At 39.9% G+C, this 15,396-nt stretch overlaps 1 protein-coding gene and 1 long non-coding RNA gene across 6 annotated transcripts in view; one reads left to right on the plus strand and one right to left on the minus strand.

The window, feature by feature from the left end:
- PRKD1 (protein kinase D1) overlaps positions 1-12,244 on the minus strand; it is a 96,773-nt gene extending 84,529 nt beyond the window's left edge. For 3 of the 4 annotated variants that reach the window (XR_014947213.1, XM_015864971.3, XM_015864970.2), the window contains exon 1: positions 11,742-12,244. Coding sequence is in view for 2 of the 4 variants with exons in the window: in XM_015864971.3 (XP_015720457.2) it covers positions 11,742-11,942 (201 nt within the window). In the remaining 2 variants the exon portion in view is untranslated. The remainder of the gene's footprint in view (positions 1-11,741) is intronic. The other variant, XM_085550426.1, reaches the window with a different exon arrangement.
- Positions 12,227-15,396, plus strand: part of LOC107315005 (uncharacterized) — a 178,174-nt gene continuing 175,004 nt past the window's right edge. The window contains exon 1 of one of the 2 annotated variants that reach the window (XR_014947215.1): positions 12,227-13,557. This is a non-coding gene — a long non-coding RNA (uncharacterized LOC107315005). The remainder of the gene's footprint in view (positions 13,558-15,396) is intronic. The other variant, XR_014947214.1, reaches the window with a different exon arrangement.

Raw genomic sequence — 15,396 nt, forward strand, 5'->3', positions numbered from 1 at the left:
AGTTAAAAAGAAACTCTCGCTTATTGAACAAAGTAATCCTTGCTTTTGAATTTTTAAATACAAACTAAAAATGTAAGTAGTACAAAATACAACAGTAAAATAAGGGAATGGAATTATGTTACAAATACAAGAAGGTTTCATTTAACTTTTTGTACATTTTATGTATCTTTGTATTAAAGCACAACCAAGAAGACAGAAACAACTTAATAATAATTTTATTTCTGAATTTTCCCCTGGGAATTAAAAAAAAAAAAAAAAAAAGAAAGAAAAAAAAAGAAAAAAAAAAAAGAATGTATGCATTTCAATGAAATAGCCAAAAATGAATGGAAAAATATCCTTTTCCTTCTAAAGGAGAAAGAATGACATAATAAAGCAGCACACAAAGCAGACTGCTGCTATTTGTAGCTTAATGGAAGTTCAATTTAAAAAAAATACACAAAACAGACTGATATAAATCTGCAAGTTGTGGTACTTTTTGTAACACCCTATAAAATCACAAAAGTTGAGTGAATTATTGCTAAGTAGAAAATTTAAGTTTTTCTTAATAATAAAAGAAGTTGTTTTCAGTTTTTAACTTGGGGAACTGCAGAATCATTAAGTTAAAACAAAAACAAAAACAAAAAAAAACAAACAAAAAAACAACCCTGGAAGGTCACCTCATCCAAACTGCTGCTCAGTGCAGGGTCAATACTAAATTCAGATCAATGAAAACTCTCAACATTAGAGAACTAAAGAGCTGGGTCAACCACAACACTAAAAGCCTAGAACATCTTTCTAATAGCTATGATAACTGTACATCCTCTTTTATTTACTGTACAGTTATTTTCAACTAGCAAGTATCTAAATAGTCACATATCATTTCAGAAACATTATAAGGATTTATTACATAAATATTCATCAGCAATTCCAGTTGTATACACACATTTGTAATGTAAATTCAAAGATTCATCAAAAAAAACAGGAGTTAATAATTTCATTAAAATGAGTCGCAATCAAAATCTTGCTTTATTCATACAGCTTTCCTCACTATCAACATGCCATTCAGAAAGGGAAACTGATATTTTAGGGAATAAGGTAACTTGCTCAACAGCATGGCCAGCAGGAATCAGAGAAACGATCGCATACATTCCACAGACTCATCACTTCCTATAACCCTTAACATCAATGTCTTTAAAGTCAACTCAGAAATAAATTTCAATATACTGAAAATACAAATTTCAAAGTTAATTCAGTGCTAATGTTTGCAACTTGAATAAAGACCAGATGTTCTGTTCTCATAATGCTACATTTGCACACACAAGCAATTCCTGTGGTCCTTGAAAAATAATAAAAGCACAGATTTTTCTAATTTAAGCTTTGCGTATTTTCAATATTTTTTAATAGAATTTATTGATCATCTTATTCATGAAGATCTGAACATCAATTTTGCAATCAAATAACTTTTTTGGAAAAAAAAAGTAATATTCTATAAGTATAGTGTAGTTATCATGAGGTTCAGACTTTTTTTTTTTTTTTCTTTTGAGATCTGATTTTACTGAGTGATCCTACTCATATAATCATGACATCAACATAGTTAAGTATAATGTTTTCGGATTTTTTTTTTGGAACACATTCAGATTTTGACACTAGTAAAATACTTTTAGGCTTTCCTACTCAAAAGATGGAAGCTTAGGTCTGACTTGCCATTTGCAAAGCCTCTCTCATTATGTAACGATTTTTGTTGTCTCCAGAATCTCAGAGAATCACAGAACCCCCTGCAAGGGACCTCAAGGATCACGAATCACCAACCAACCAACCACCTCCCTCCCCCCCCACACACCCTGGTAAGGGCCACCAACCTCCACAGTTAATACTAGACCTACTATATATATATATATTTCTTAACAGCACAAAAGTGCTTTTAAATTAAGAAAAAAAGGAGCTTCAGTCATCAACAAAGAATGAGACACACACAGTTGTTTTTAGGGAGATCCATGATGGCCTGTTCTCTTTCAGTTCTTTTCCAAAGGCATCTCTAGATACTTTCTAGCAAGTTTTCATATATTGATTATTTATCTCAAATACAGAAACTGACACTCGCACTTTTTAAGCTGAATCCATCAAGGTTTTTTTTTTGCTCTCAGGCCACTTTCAAACAATCAGAAATGATTTTCAGTAGCTTTAGAAGTTCAAAAATTTTTGTTTCATGCTTCAATCTTAACGGTTTCATCCTTATTCTCTTACCTACATTATACCCAAAAATTAAATTAAACTTGCCAAACTCAGAGAGACAGCTTTTAAGTTTTATTTTTGTTGTAACAACAAAAAATACTTAATTCTGAGTAAAACAAGATAGTGAATGAAATTGAGTGATTCACAAACATTGTGAACTCCACAGTTCTCTGAATGTTACCCAAACATTAGCGTTCTTATGTTTAAACATATAACTGCACATGCTTATGTGAAATCTGTGAACATGTAGCATTTTTAGGATATGTTGTTAAGCAACCAAGAACTAAATTTCAGCTTAGATTGTATGCCCCTACTTTACTCAACAGCTGTCTATCAGTCCAGGGTATTAACTTCAGATTCCTTAGTTACACAGTATGATTATTTGATAAGAGCCTGTTAAGAAGCATAGGAATTACAAACAAAGGTGGAAAATGGAAGAAAAACAAAAAGTAACACAACAAACATTCAGTAACCTCAGATTTGCCTTCGCGTCCAAGACCTAGTTAGGAAGGAGGGGTGTAAATTGAGCATTTTCTTCCTGTGGAACATCTCTAACACGCACGTTATCCCTGTGAAGATGGATAAATCAAGCACGTTCTCTGTCCGCTCACTTCTTATGTAGTATATTCTTCTCCTTCCTTGACAAATCACACATTGTTCTACTTAAAACAATCTTTGCAGCAGATGGGTACATTATTTCATCACGTCATTCCTTCCTTTCATCTCCGCATGGACAAACCCTATGCATCTTCATAAGGATAGATAATCCATGACAGTTCTCCCTTACATAACGGTACTTTTGTTGTTGTTTCCATTTCCAGTCCATAGCATTTAAGGTATTCATTTCATTATTAGGAGGCTGCTATTTTACCAGCCATTTTTGCCATGAATAAGTTCTGTGGTTTTGCTCACAACCTAGGATAAATTTCTCATAGGGCCATCTTCAAAAGGCATTGCTGATAAACTGTTGCTTTAAATGTTGAGATATCATTCCATGCAGTCTAAGTTGTTGTGCTTTAACCAGCTGTCCAGTACACCTTGACTGCACTGCACTGGGGGCAGGGACTTCTTACCTGCACACAATATGGCATATAATAAGGTTGTATAATATCACAGGCTACTTAGGTAACTGTGCAACAAATGTACACAAACAAGCATAAAGATTTAATAGTACTGTTACAAATAACAGTTTCCAGCTGTTTTCTACCTCCTCTTTTGCAGGTATATTTAATTATCAGCCAGATTCTCATTTCACACTATGTTTTTCTTTTTAAATATATTAGGTGAATCTCTCGCAAAGCATCATGATGATTTCTTCATATTTCCTTAATAGCTACGTTCTAAAAGATACTTATCTGCTACTGCCTTTTACAAGCATAATACTATCAGGATTTATGTTTTCAATTTTTGAATACTCCAATCACAGACAAGCAAGAGATTGCAGATATAATACAAAGCATGAAAAAAAAACATAGACTGATAAAAGCCATATACAGCCCGTGTTGACTCCTGAATAAAGCTAGCTGTATCTTAAGCTGTGGTAGGGGAATGCTGCTGCTTTAATTTAAATGCTAGTTTAATTATTGATAGTGGTGAATGACATTCTCCAAACCACAGAAAGATCGAAAGCCTCAGGAGTCACCTAGCCTGACTTTTCACAGCAGGACTACTTTCAACGTGCATAAGAGTTGAGCTCATATTACCATTGTAACTACCCTTATAAGGTTTATGTAGCTCCCACCAAGAACTAATTCAACACTCAGAGCCCACTAGGTACTGTTATAGTTCCCAAATAAAAATCAAATAGAAGACAGAAGGAGGAGGTGTACATGCAATGATCAATTAACTCAGATTAAGAACTGAAAGTCAAAACACGGGCATTAGTTTATAGGTCTGAATCTGTGCCATTCTCTGGGTTCATTCAGATTCTGGGTCAAGTTAAGATGGAGTGGGAAAAAAAAAACCAAAAACAACAAAACCCAACCACAAATATAAATACAGGTTAATGGCAGACTAGACATATGTTTCTAGGTGTAGAGAACAAATATTTATTTTCCAGATTGTTTGATTTTACCAGACTGGAAACAATGTCAACAACCCATGCTGTTCTCTTTACCAATGGGACTTCCTTCACCCTCATGAACTACCATCCCACCAATCAAAACCATTTAAGAAGTTTAAATCACAAACTACCCTTCATTTACAATCACTGAAACTACTGTATTTAAGACTTTTTTTTTTTTTTTTTTTTTTTTTTTTGTGTGTGGAAACACGAAGAGAAAAAAAATAGAACTCGCTTTTAGACTGCATGGAACATGTTCAGATACAGTTCCCTAAAAATATACAAAATATAAGTTTAGTTGGGCAACTTTGGTCATGGCTTGCACTTTTAATGCATATCCCTTAAGCTTAAAAATGCACTGGAAAGATTTTTATGCCTACCACAAACAAAAGCCTCTAAACACCTTGAGAACAGACAAGAACTAGATTAGATATCATACATTCACGTTTCTTGCTCTAAATGTTAAATACATATTTATATTTTTTTATTACTTTTTTTTTTTTTTTAAAGGTACAAATCAAAATAATCTACTATTCTCTAGCTTTAATATCATTGCAGTTTCTGGGCTGATCCTGACTGCAGCATAGGCATAGAGAGAAAACAATGGCTATCAAACTCTATGAGACTCCATTACAAACCATCGTACCATTGTACGTAACATTTCCTCAGCCAAAAAAGAAAACAGAATTACAGGGAACAAGCAATAAGAAGTCACAAATGCACACAAAAAAAGAGAAACTATATAAATACATATACACATGCACTAAAAAAAAAAACAAAGACTATCTCTGTGCATATATATGTCACTGTAAGATGTTTATTACTTCTAGATTATCATGTAATACACCACACTGCCTTTCTAACCTTTGCATTTTGATCCAGTAGATAAAAAGAAAGGAAGATTTAAAAACAATGTGTTTCATGAAGTAGTTGATTTGAAGTGTATACTTCAAGTTTTAAATTTAAAAAGTTTAAAGAATGACACATACAAGTTACTTTAATCTTACACACAGTTTTTTATAAGTGGCATCAAGTCTGTCATAATTTTAGATTGTTGTGTGGATAGGAACATTTAAAAGGAAAGACCTAAAAAGGAAGAGAGCCCTTAGTGGTACTGAAAGCCTTGTACTAGGAAGTAGAGAACTGAAAGCCTGTGAAATAAATTTATTTTAGTTTCCGAAATCCTGCACATTCACAGGGACTACAGAAGCCAGAAGAATGTAAACAGAGGTGGTGTCCAGGCAGAGCACTGACACACAGGGCATCCATGCTGATCCTGCGGACCATCGTCGAGCATGGGAAAGCTCTGCATCCAAAGCTTCCTCACACAAAGCGGTAAAGTACAATGAACTTATTTACGGAAAAGCAAATCTCTCTCAAAGATTAGGCAAAAGGCATTCCATAGAAAATGAAAGTTCTTTTTATTTTCATATAGCTCCCATTCTTTTAGAGCAAATGAGACATGATAACAAAATTAGGTTGCTTTTATAGCAGAACATCTATTAGATGCATGAACCATTCAAGCCTGACCCTGAAAAACAAAACCAATATTTTACCGGAACATATCCTAAGGCAGATTTCAGGTCCGTCCCAAAAAGGACAAGTTTATATTATCTGAGAAGCACACAGCAGCATCCAAAGACAATCTGAAAGAGAAGCCCAGCTCCTAGCAGCAAGAACTGAACAAGACAAATGTTACCACTAAATACTGTATACAGCCAGTATGATGAGACTTAATTTATTACCTCTAGAGAATAGATCAAGCTATGACACATACTTCCGTACAGAGGCAGAAACAAAATAAACACTTGGGAGGGAGTTCTAATTTATATACTTAATTGCACCTGTGTAACTCCAGTCACATTACATAATGTCAACATAAACTTGACAGATGTCAGTCAGAGAGCAAAGTCAAGAAGTTAAGGATGGCCTAGACAATGGACAAAAGTAACTTTAAGAACTACAGATAACACATCTACTTATCACAGATTGCTCAAGATAAACAACTTAACTCTCAGTCTCTCAGTAGTCAACTTTGCCTTGTTAGCTGTGATTTTTGATTTCACATAATCCTATCTTTAAAAGTCCACATATGTCCTTAAATTAATCCATACAAGAGAGCCATTAAAACAAACAAACAAACCAGCTAATACACATTTGGAAGAAGTTTGTTTTGTTTTTATATGGAACTATTTTGATTAAAATCAAAACAGTAACAAAAAGAAACAAAAATCATCAGTATGCAGCCTTGAAGTCCACTTTGTTCCTTGCAGGCAACCGTGATATAGTACACATGGTGACCATACAGCCAGATTCTTCCAAAAAGGAGGAAAAAAAAAAAAAAAATTGAGACAAGAAGAACAATAGCTTTGGATGTTTGTGAGAAATGTCCAGAAATGAGAGAAAAATACCCATGGGTAATGCATACAAATCCACACGTGACCATGGTACATTCTAGACGTACCAGAAACCCAGCACAGGCTACTCGCATACAAGCAGCAAACCAACGGCGACGTCAGGAGGCACCAGAAGTTCTTGGCATTTAGAAATTATCCACATGATTCCTGTACCATCAGCCCCACATCAGACAGACAGGTGACGTTCAGCATTCCACACTCACTGAGAATGTCATATAAAGTATGCAACTCTGTCCAGCATGTGCTGCAAATTCAGTGGTAAGTTTTGTTTTTTTCTCTATGGCAATTGAGCTTCCTCTCACCAGCAGTAAGAGAAGCAACTCATTTCTTATTCATCTATCCTTTTCAAAATCATTATGAAAATTATATGTCTCACAACAGCAACACAAGACTCCTTTTATAATTCCTTTAAAAATTAAAATGTCAGCTGCTTTGATTATGAGCCGGTCCTACGTCCAAAGCTCCGCCTTATTTCTTATTCTATGAGAATTCATTTGAGGAATTCCTCAAATGCTTTAGATCAGTCAGTGGCATTGCACCAACTTTCCTCATCCAAATCACAGACATGATAGATAACAAAGTCAGCATTTCTTTAAAAAACCCCAGTTTCTTTAAACAAATTCAGACTGACTCCCTTTCATCAGTTATCCTTTTCCTGGCATATTCTCACACATTCTCCAAAGGTAACTTGAACTAATCTACAAACTAACATTGTGCACACTGACTTAGAGTTTCCAGGGTGGAGAATAACAAACATAAAGTCAATAAAAGACTGAACAGCAAACATCAAAAGTCTCTCTTGAGCTTGTAAATGTGAGAGTAGAAACGTACTTTCACTTTGAAATATGTTTACATGCATAATGACCAGGCACCTCACATTCCTGAAATAAAATACAATTTTCTGCTTTCACAATGCAGGCAGAAGGAAGCATTCAGTTCAAAAAATTCACAAGAAGTCAAAGATTTTGTTATAGGGTATGCCAGGTAAAGACTCCTAGAGAATGCAGCATTAACATCATACTTTTCCAGATCAGAAGAAGGATGTGATTAAAGCCAAGCATAGCACATGAAATGTCTATATATATATGTTGAATTGATCATTTAAGAGTTTTGGCTAGAGCACATGGGAAAATAAATAAATAAATACACCTTCACAGTTCATCTGTCTATCCTGAGGGGAAAATTTTTCTATACTACTTACTGCGTCCCCATTTTACTCCAAAGGAAATCATTTTCTTACTACCAGGCTCTTGTTTATTTTGCACAGGTATGTAGATTTTAAGAGGAATGAGCAAACTATCAATTTCATCCAAATAAACAAAATTTGTACGTTTTCCATGGTTGCTTGAAACCCTTGCAGAAAAAAAGGTTAAGCATACTTTCAAATCAACCGTTAGAAAAACTCCTTTCTTCACTAAGAATGGAGGTTTAGACACTCTGGCATGAAAGGAGAAAAAAAAAAACAAAAACAACCCTATGTTTATTTATGTCTTCCTGTTTTATTTATTTAAGTCAGATTTCCCTTATCAAGGATGACCAGGAGCACAAACAGCACACCTATTTGTAAGTGTGCTTGGATCAACTCCTGGGGACAAATAAAAGACAGAAATACTGCTAAAGAGCTCTCAGTTTAATTTGCGGCAACTCCCTACTTTTACTACTGAATATCTTACATGAAGATAAATCTGGGTACGATACCTCACTTGTTGTACACCACTTGAACTATAATTTTATTTTTGTCCTTCCTCATTCCTGAGATGAACCGTTTTCTGTTTTATTATTACTGGGATTGGGTGTGGGGCTTTTGTTTGTTTTAATTGCGAAGTTTCAGAATTAACCACACCAGGAGCCTTTTACACCACTACTTTTATAAACCAGTCTGAAACACACAGAGACAATGCAGACCAAATTTTATTTCTGTTTCTTATGAAATTTTGTTTCCTCTACTTTTCTTTAATGAGAAAATAAAAAATGCACATAAGCTCCGTAATGCTTACACAGGGGTGGCTGTGCCTACATGCAAGCTACCTCAATCTTGCAAAGGTTATCACACTGCAGTCCACAGACTATTAGCCATATAGATCTCAAGAAAAGATGGCACAGGGTCCATGTTTACTCCTCTTAGCAACTTCTCTGTCTTCATATGCCAAAGATATGGCCAAAAATCAGGACGAACTCTGATCTTAGCAGTCAATCTAAGGGCTGTTTTTTAAAACTGTATTCCTACATCAAATAATTTTTTGCCACATATTTATATATTTATAGTCAAAGTTTTCAAAACTAGGCAATGCCAATAAGTAACTCAACACATCATATATGAGGTAAAAAAAGGTGGCAAAGAACTTCAGCAAACAGAAAACAGAACTTCTCACTTTGTATTAAGGCTGTAAGAATTTGTAGCAAAAGGCAAATTAATTTTTATAATAACTGTTAAACAAAAAAACCTTTGGTAACATGACCACTTCAAACAACTACAAATATGCTGTGTTCCTACTTAAGAGTGCTCTGAGAACCCCAGTTCCATTTAATCTAAGTTCTGTGCACTGAGCACTAAGTTCAACCAATAAATCTGTGCAGAGTAAAGGCCACAGATGTCTTCACTGAAGTACACCCTCATCAGCATGGGAGAGACTCTCTGTAAACAGATCATCTGACACTGATACTGAGGAGAAGCTGCCACAATCCTACAAATAAAGTTGCACGCTTAAATATTTAACAGTACCACCACAGGGACAGAGTTGATATTGACGACCTAGAAGGAAAGCTAAAGAAAAAAAAAACACAAAAATTACAATTTTCACCCTAATATACTGCTTAAACAGCCCAGACCAAACTGGAGCCTTAGGACAACTGCAACCTGGCAGACACCACCTACCTCCTATGCAGATCCAAGAAATCTTGTAAGTAGCACACGGTTTTATTAAGATATTTGTTACAGTACCACCTCCTGCACAATGGTGGTGAACAAATGGATCTTTTACATCAAATTGTCAGTAAGCAGCACTTTAGATTTCTTCAGGCACAGAAAACATCATCAATCTCTGGCACGTAGGAGATGTTACCTCAGAGCAACCTGATCCCAGGCCATTTTTTAAACAAGTTTCTGCCAGGATGCAGAGTAATTCTGCACATGCAAACAGTCCCCGGGGATGCTGAAACAGCGAGTGGCAGAGCTCCTGTCAACAGTCATACTTGCAAGATTCAAAACAAAAATTCTCAGGTCTAAATAACATACAAATTAACCCGCAAGGAGCAGGAACTGCAGGCCACCATCCAAGGAGTAAAAAAACAACAAAAACCAGACAGTCAAAAAACCTCTCTACCTATCATTAGCCCTTTCTTTCAGCCACACTCTTCTTGCCAGCCTCAGGAAAGCAAGAACTAGGGCAATGAGAAGAAAGTTCCTCGTTTGGGAGTGTTGCGAAGAAAAGTTGGTACATGCTTTTTTCTTTTGTACTGTCCAACAATTTAAAGCGTTTGACATTGTTATGTCAGTTCTGACTTCAGCCTGACTCTGGGAGGAAAAGCCAAGCCATTTGGCTTTCTTTAGACAATACTGCATTGTTAGGAAGTTAGGAAATTGTTAGGAAGTATGAAAGATTAGACTAGATCTTATTATAATGCCACAAAATTAGTGTTTTCCTCAGGCACAAATACATTAACAATGCATGCCATGATCTTAACATGTTCCCAAATGGCGAAGCACTATGCACTGGTTAAGCTGTCTACGACCTCTGTGATCAAGCAACAAGTTTCAGCCTGAAAGCCAATATGCAATGTTAAAAAACAGCTGAGCCTTTCTTCAGTGTAGTTGAGCAGTGCAGGTCACCAGCCACTTCTTCAGCTACAGGAGACACAGAATTTAGAAGCGAAGCTGTGTGCTTAACGCTTCTTTGAAAACGTTTTGTTAGGTGCTCTTCAAAAAAAAGGGGGGAAATTCCGCTTTCAGAGACAGGCTTTACAAACACAAATAGAGCACAACTGTGACTTAAAATAAAATAAATAAATGCTGCTGTAAAACACTTTACATCAGTAAAAACAAGTAAAAAAAACAACAACAAAAAAAAAAAAACAAAAAAAACCACAACAACTTTTTGCGTTGTAACAATCCTGGATGCCTAAGTTTTGGTTGGTTGAGTTTGCTCTTGTAATGTCTTGCAGTCATCAGGACACAGTTACTCTGGTCCTTTACACAAAAGCACTGGGGCAGTGCAACGTTTTATACAACGCAGAAATAGGAAACGGCGCCGGGCAGCAGAGGGAACACGCAGACGCTGGCGGAGCCCCGACCGCTCCGCGATTCCTACAGCCCTCTGCCCGACGGCATTCCGCTCTGAGCTGCTGCCTGCAGCCAGGCCGAGCCCGGTTGCTCCTCTAAGTCTCGGCCTCCTCCCGCGCCGGGGCCACCTGCCAGCTCCGTGCTCACCCTCGGCGCCAGCCGAATCGAAGACCCCCACCCGCCCGCCGGAGGAGCAGCGCTGAGCCGCTGCCCGAGCCCCGCCGCGCGTCATCGGCCCGAACGGCGCCCCCGGCCCCGCCTTAGGCGGCGACGGGACGCGGGAGCCGGGCTGCCCTGCCCCGGTATCGAGCGGGCGCTGCGCCGCTGTGAATGCTGGTCTTTCCTTGTTGATGTTTGCTTTTTTTTTTTTTTTTTTTTTTTTTTTTTTCCTTCCAGTGGAAAGTTTTTACCTCTCCCAGCAGAGGCTGGGACAAGAGCTGCCCCGGGCGCTACGGTGACAGGTTTCGCCCCCCTCCCCCTCCCGCAGCATCGGGAGCAGCCGCAGCGACCCGTGGGTCGGTTCCTACGCGGCAGCGCGCGCTGGCCAACAAACGGAGCAGAGGCGGCGTGCGAGCATCCCCCCCGCAGCCAGGGAACCCGAGAAGGAGCTGAGCTGGGGAAGGGAAGAAGCCAGGACGGGCGGCGGAGGAGGAGGAGGGCCGGAAAGTTGCACTCGGTGCTTTAGTGTCAGGCCAAGCCGCCGACAGGCCGGGACAGAGAAGTTCACCGTGGGATGGCAGGGATGGGGGGGGGAACACCACTCACTCCTCACCTTCTGATCGACGATGGAACAAGCCATCTCCCGGACGTGGGCCAGGCTTAAGTCCCCCGAGGAGTCCTGCAGCAACAGCACTGGCTCCCGGCTCAGCCCGATCTGGAGGTGGAAGGCAACGCCGCCGCCAGCAGCAGCAGCAGCAGCAGCCCCGGGCGGCGGCAGGGGGCTAGGCGGGCGGAGCAGCGGAGTAGTGCTCATCGGGACCAGCCTGCCGGGGCGCCGCAGGGCCGGGGAAGGAGGCAGAGACGCAGCCGCCGCGGTGAAAAGTTCGCGGCCGCCCCGGAGGCGCCGGGCGAGCTTCTCCGCGAAGTTTCAGAGAAGTCCCGGTCGAGTTGCTCCCGAGTGAAAATGGCGAGGGGGGGTGGGGGGGAAAGAGGGGCGGAGGACCGGAGAGGATGCAGACAGGAAAAGGCGGCGAGAGAGGAGAGGCGCGAGGAGGGAGCAGGGCCCGGCGCCGCCGAGGTGGTGCCGCCGCTCCGGCTGTTGGCGCTGTGCGCGGCGCGGGGGCGGGACGGGCCGCGCCCTCAGCTGGGCCGTGCTGCGCTTCGCTGTTTCTCTACCATACGGCGGCCGCGGCGAGGACTAAGCTCCGCTTCGGCGGCTGCGGAGGTGTTTTTGCGACGTGTGCTGGGGACCCGCGGGTACCGGAGCTGAGGAGGGAAGAGCATCCCCATCCTCGCCCGCCTCCGCTGGGTTAAACTGTCCAAGCAGCCTTCGTGCCTCCGGAACGCCTTTACGGGCCGCAGGAGGTAGAGCTCGAGGAACCTCCGGTTTGTGGGTAGCACAGAGAGTTAGTGCAGGGCAGGAGGAACGAGGGACAGCCAGCTCCATAGCCGCGATAAACAGCTGAGGTTGGTGCTGAGGAGCTCCCGACGGCCTCAGCACAGGACGAGCTATTCTTCCTGACTTTAAGGATCAGTGCAAGTCCCACACGTCTGTAGAAGTAGCACCGATGGCAGCCAACATTTAAACTTAAAAAACAGACAACATAATCTCCATTTGGAAATCTGTGAAGTCAGTGGGGACGAGAATTCTAAATATTTCAGGTACCAGAGATAGTTCAAGCAGCTCTTACTGCACCCGTGAAGATGGCAGCACTGAGTGAATGTGAGGAGGTGATCGAGGTTGATGGAATTTACCACTCGTTTCTTTACAAACTGCTTTTCTGACCAAACATATAGCTGCAGTACCATCTCATTTTCATTAGCTGGTTTTTAAGGACGTATTTTTACTGTGGTCTGCTTACTTCCCAGATGAGCTTTGCACACACACTCAGCACCTTGCTGTCAGTACTTTTGAATCCATTTATACTTAAGCAAATTTTCTGACTAAAATCATTGCATTGCATCTAAATCTTCTACAGAACACCAAAACTAGATTCCAAGTTCCCCCTGGTGACTTTTTCTTATCACACTAGGAAGAATAATCATCTTCAACCACATCCATTGCCTCTTCTGTTGTAAACCATACTTAAACCTTGCTGTCATTGCCTGCAGCATTTCTGTAGGAACAGGTCAGTTGCAGTGCAGCATTATTCCCCAGCTGGTGCGAGTTACCATTATGATGGGCTGTTTCCTAACAGTTTCCAGTGTACCAGACATTTCTGTTTTGGAGTATGTATACATGCACTCCCATGTCAAAGCCCACTGAGGACAACTACTAGAAGCTTCTCATAATCCTGTGGTTCAGCCAACTGTCCTATACATGAATCAACACGGAAGAAGCATGAGGTCTGTACATGCATCCACAACAGAAAGAGCATATGAGGTCAAAATTCCATCTCTGAAGGACTGTCAGAAGTTCAAATGCAAAGGTAAGGCCAGAGCCATATCAGGTAGAGGGTATAAGATTTTTCTGAGCACACAAGTTCCCACTTCTCAGTCCGCATACCCATTGTTGAAAGCAGCAAATTAGAATTTCCTGCAGCATTGGTTCATTGTCCAGGTGATCCTTGAATGCAGTAAAGTATCGTAAGTGTCATCAGCTGCTATCAGAGTGCTTCTTCCTTACAGCTCACTGTGCCAAAAACAGACGTGCTCTGATGGCAATAGAGGTATTGAGTTGTCCTCCTTTCTCCTGGCCTGGCTGTGTTTAATTATATGGTCACCTAACTGAGTCTTTAACAACATGAGTCACATGATAGCATTGGCTTTCAATGGAAAGAGCAGAAGATGTGACAGCTGTGCATGTACTTAACTACTGTGCAGTGTTATAGCTCTTCTGCATCTTGAGGTAACTGAGGAGTAGTGCTCAACAGCAGCCAGAGTGAGCAAGGCCACAGTATTGTACTTTGTATCACAAAATTATTACACAGTAGCAATGCTGAGAATTATGTATCCATGTTTTTATTATCTTTAGAAATCCAGCAATATGTCTCTTAGGTCATTGCAGACAGATCCATATACTCCATGCAGACATGATTGCAGTGTTTTTTTCAAAAGGAAAGACTGTAGTGGTTTTTAAAAGTTCTAGGCTTCTGTTTTGCTTGATTGGCATATCTGCCCTGCAGAGTACATCATTGTAATCAGAGCAGGTGAGGACGGGACTTTTCCAGTGCTGTCAGCCAGTCATATTCAAATACTATTTATAAAAGGATTTAGTGAAATTGTATGATGTGATCCTGAGTACAACCTCACCCACTGCACTGGCTGAAATGTCATTTATTTTGAGAGCCCTCCAGATAGGAGAATTACTGCACTAATGCCAGGGAGGGGGAAAGACGTCCACAATGTTCTGTACTGTTACCTGATGTGGTGTGTTTACCTGGCTGAGCTCGTCCATACTGGCAGATTTGTAAAAAAAAATCTCTGGGTGTTTAGATTTCACCATAAGTGTACCAATTAACTTAAGGGAAAAAAATAAGTTCTTTTCACATGGCTACACAGCCCATGCATCTAGCTGTTTACAGGAAAAGACCAGACAGCAGAGGATTGTCGCTGTAAAATCAAATTATGAGAACCTCTCCCAGCTGTCTCCCAGGGTACAGAGCCTTACCTGTTTGTAGCATGTGCTGGACAAGATTTTGGCAGTTCTTGAGACAGTACTGTTCTTTCTGCACATGTACACTGTATTGCTTATAGAGTTAATTACAACTTGTTGCAATATTACTTCTAATAATTCTGAATTTTTATGGTAGGAAGGATGGATAGTAATTTTTGCATACTCTCAGACTGCACGCTTGACCCTCCACTTAAATACCTTTCTGAAACTTTCTTCTTTCAGCATCTGACAATGTATAGATAGAATTCTGTTCTATTCACTGGGAATAAGAATCATCCCCTCCTTTGTTTTTTTCTGCCTTCGACATGACTGTCCCTTTTTTAGTAGTGAATTATTTGTGGATCTTTCTGCTCTTTGACACAATTATTGTGTCAAAAAATGTGTTTTAATTTTTATAAAAATCTAAGCTCAAACACCTAGGGAAAAATAATGCAGGATATGCCCTGAAAACAGAGAGTAGACATTGAGCATTGACAATGCTTATGTTTAGGTCAATACATTTGGCCTAAAATAAATTCTAATGTGTTTATTCAGAGTAGAACACAGGTGATTACTATCAGATGATTACTTCTGGCTTTGCTAGAGAAGCAGTAGAATACTATTTTTAATTCTGCGACTGGTACCTTGAAAAAATGTTGTTTGACAGTATAGC

This window comes from Coturnix japonica, chromosome 5 (genome assembly GCF_054131305.1).
Source record: "Coturnix japonica strain WE chromosome 5, WE-NBRP24, whole genome shotgun sequence".
Taxonomy (NCBI): Eukaryota; Metazoa; Chordata; class Aves; order Galliformes; family Phasianidae; genus Coturnix; species Coturnix japonica.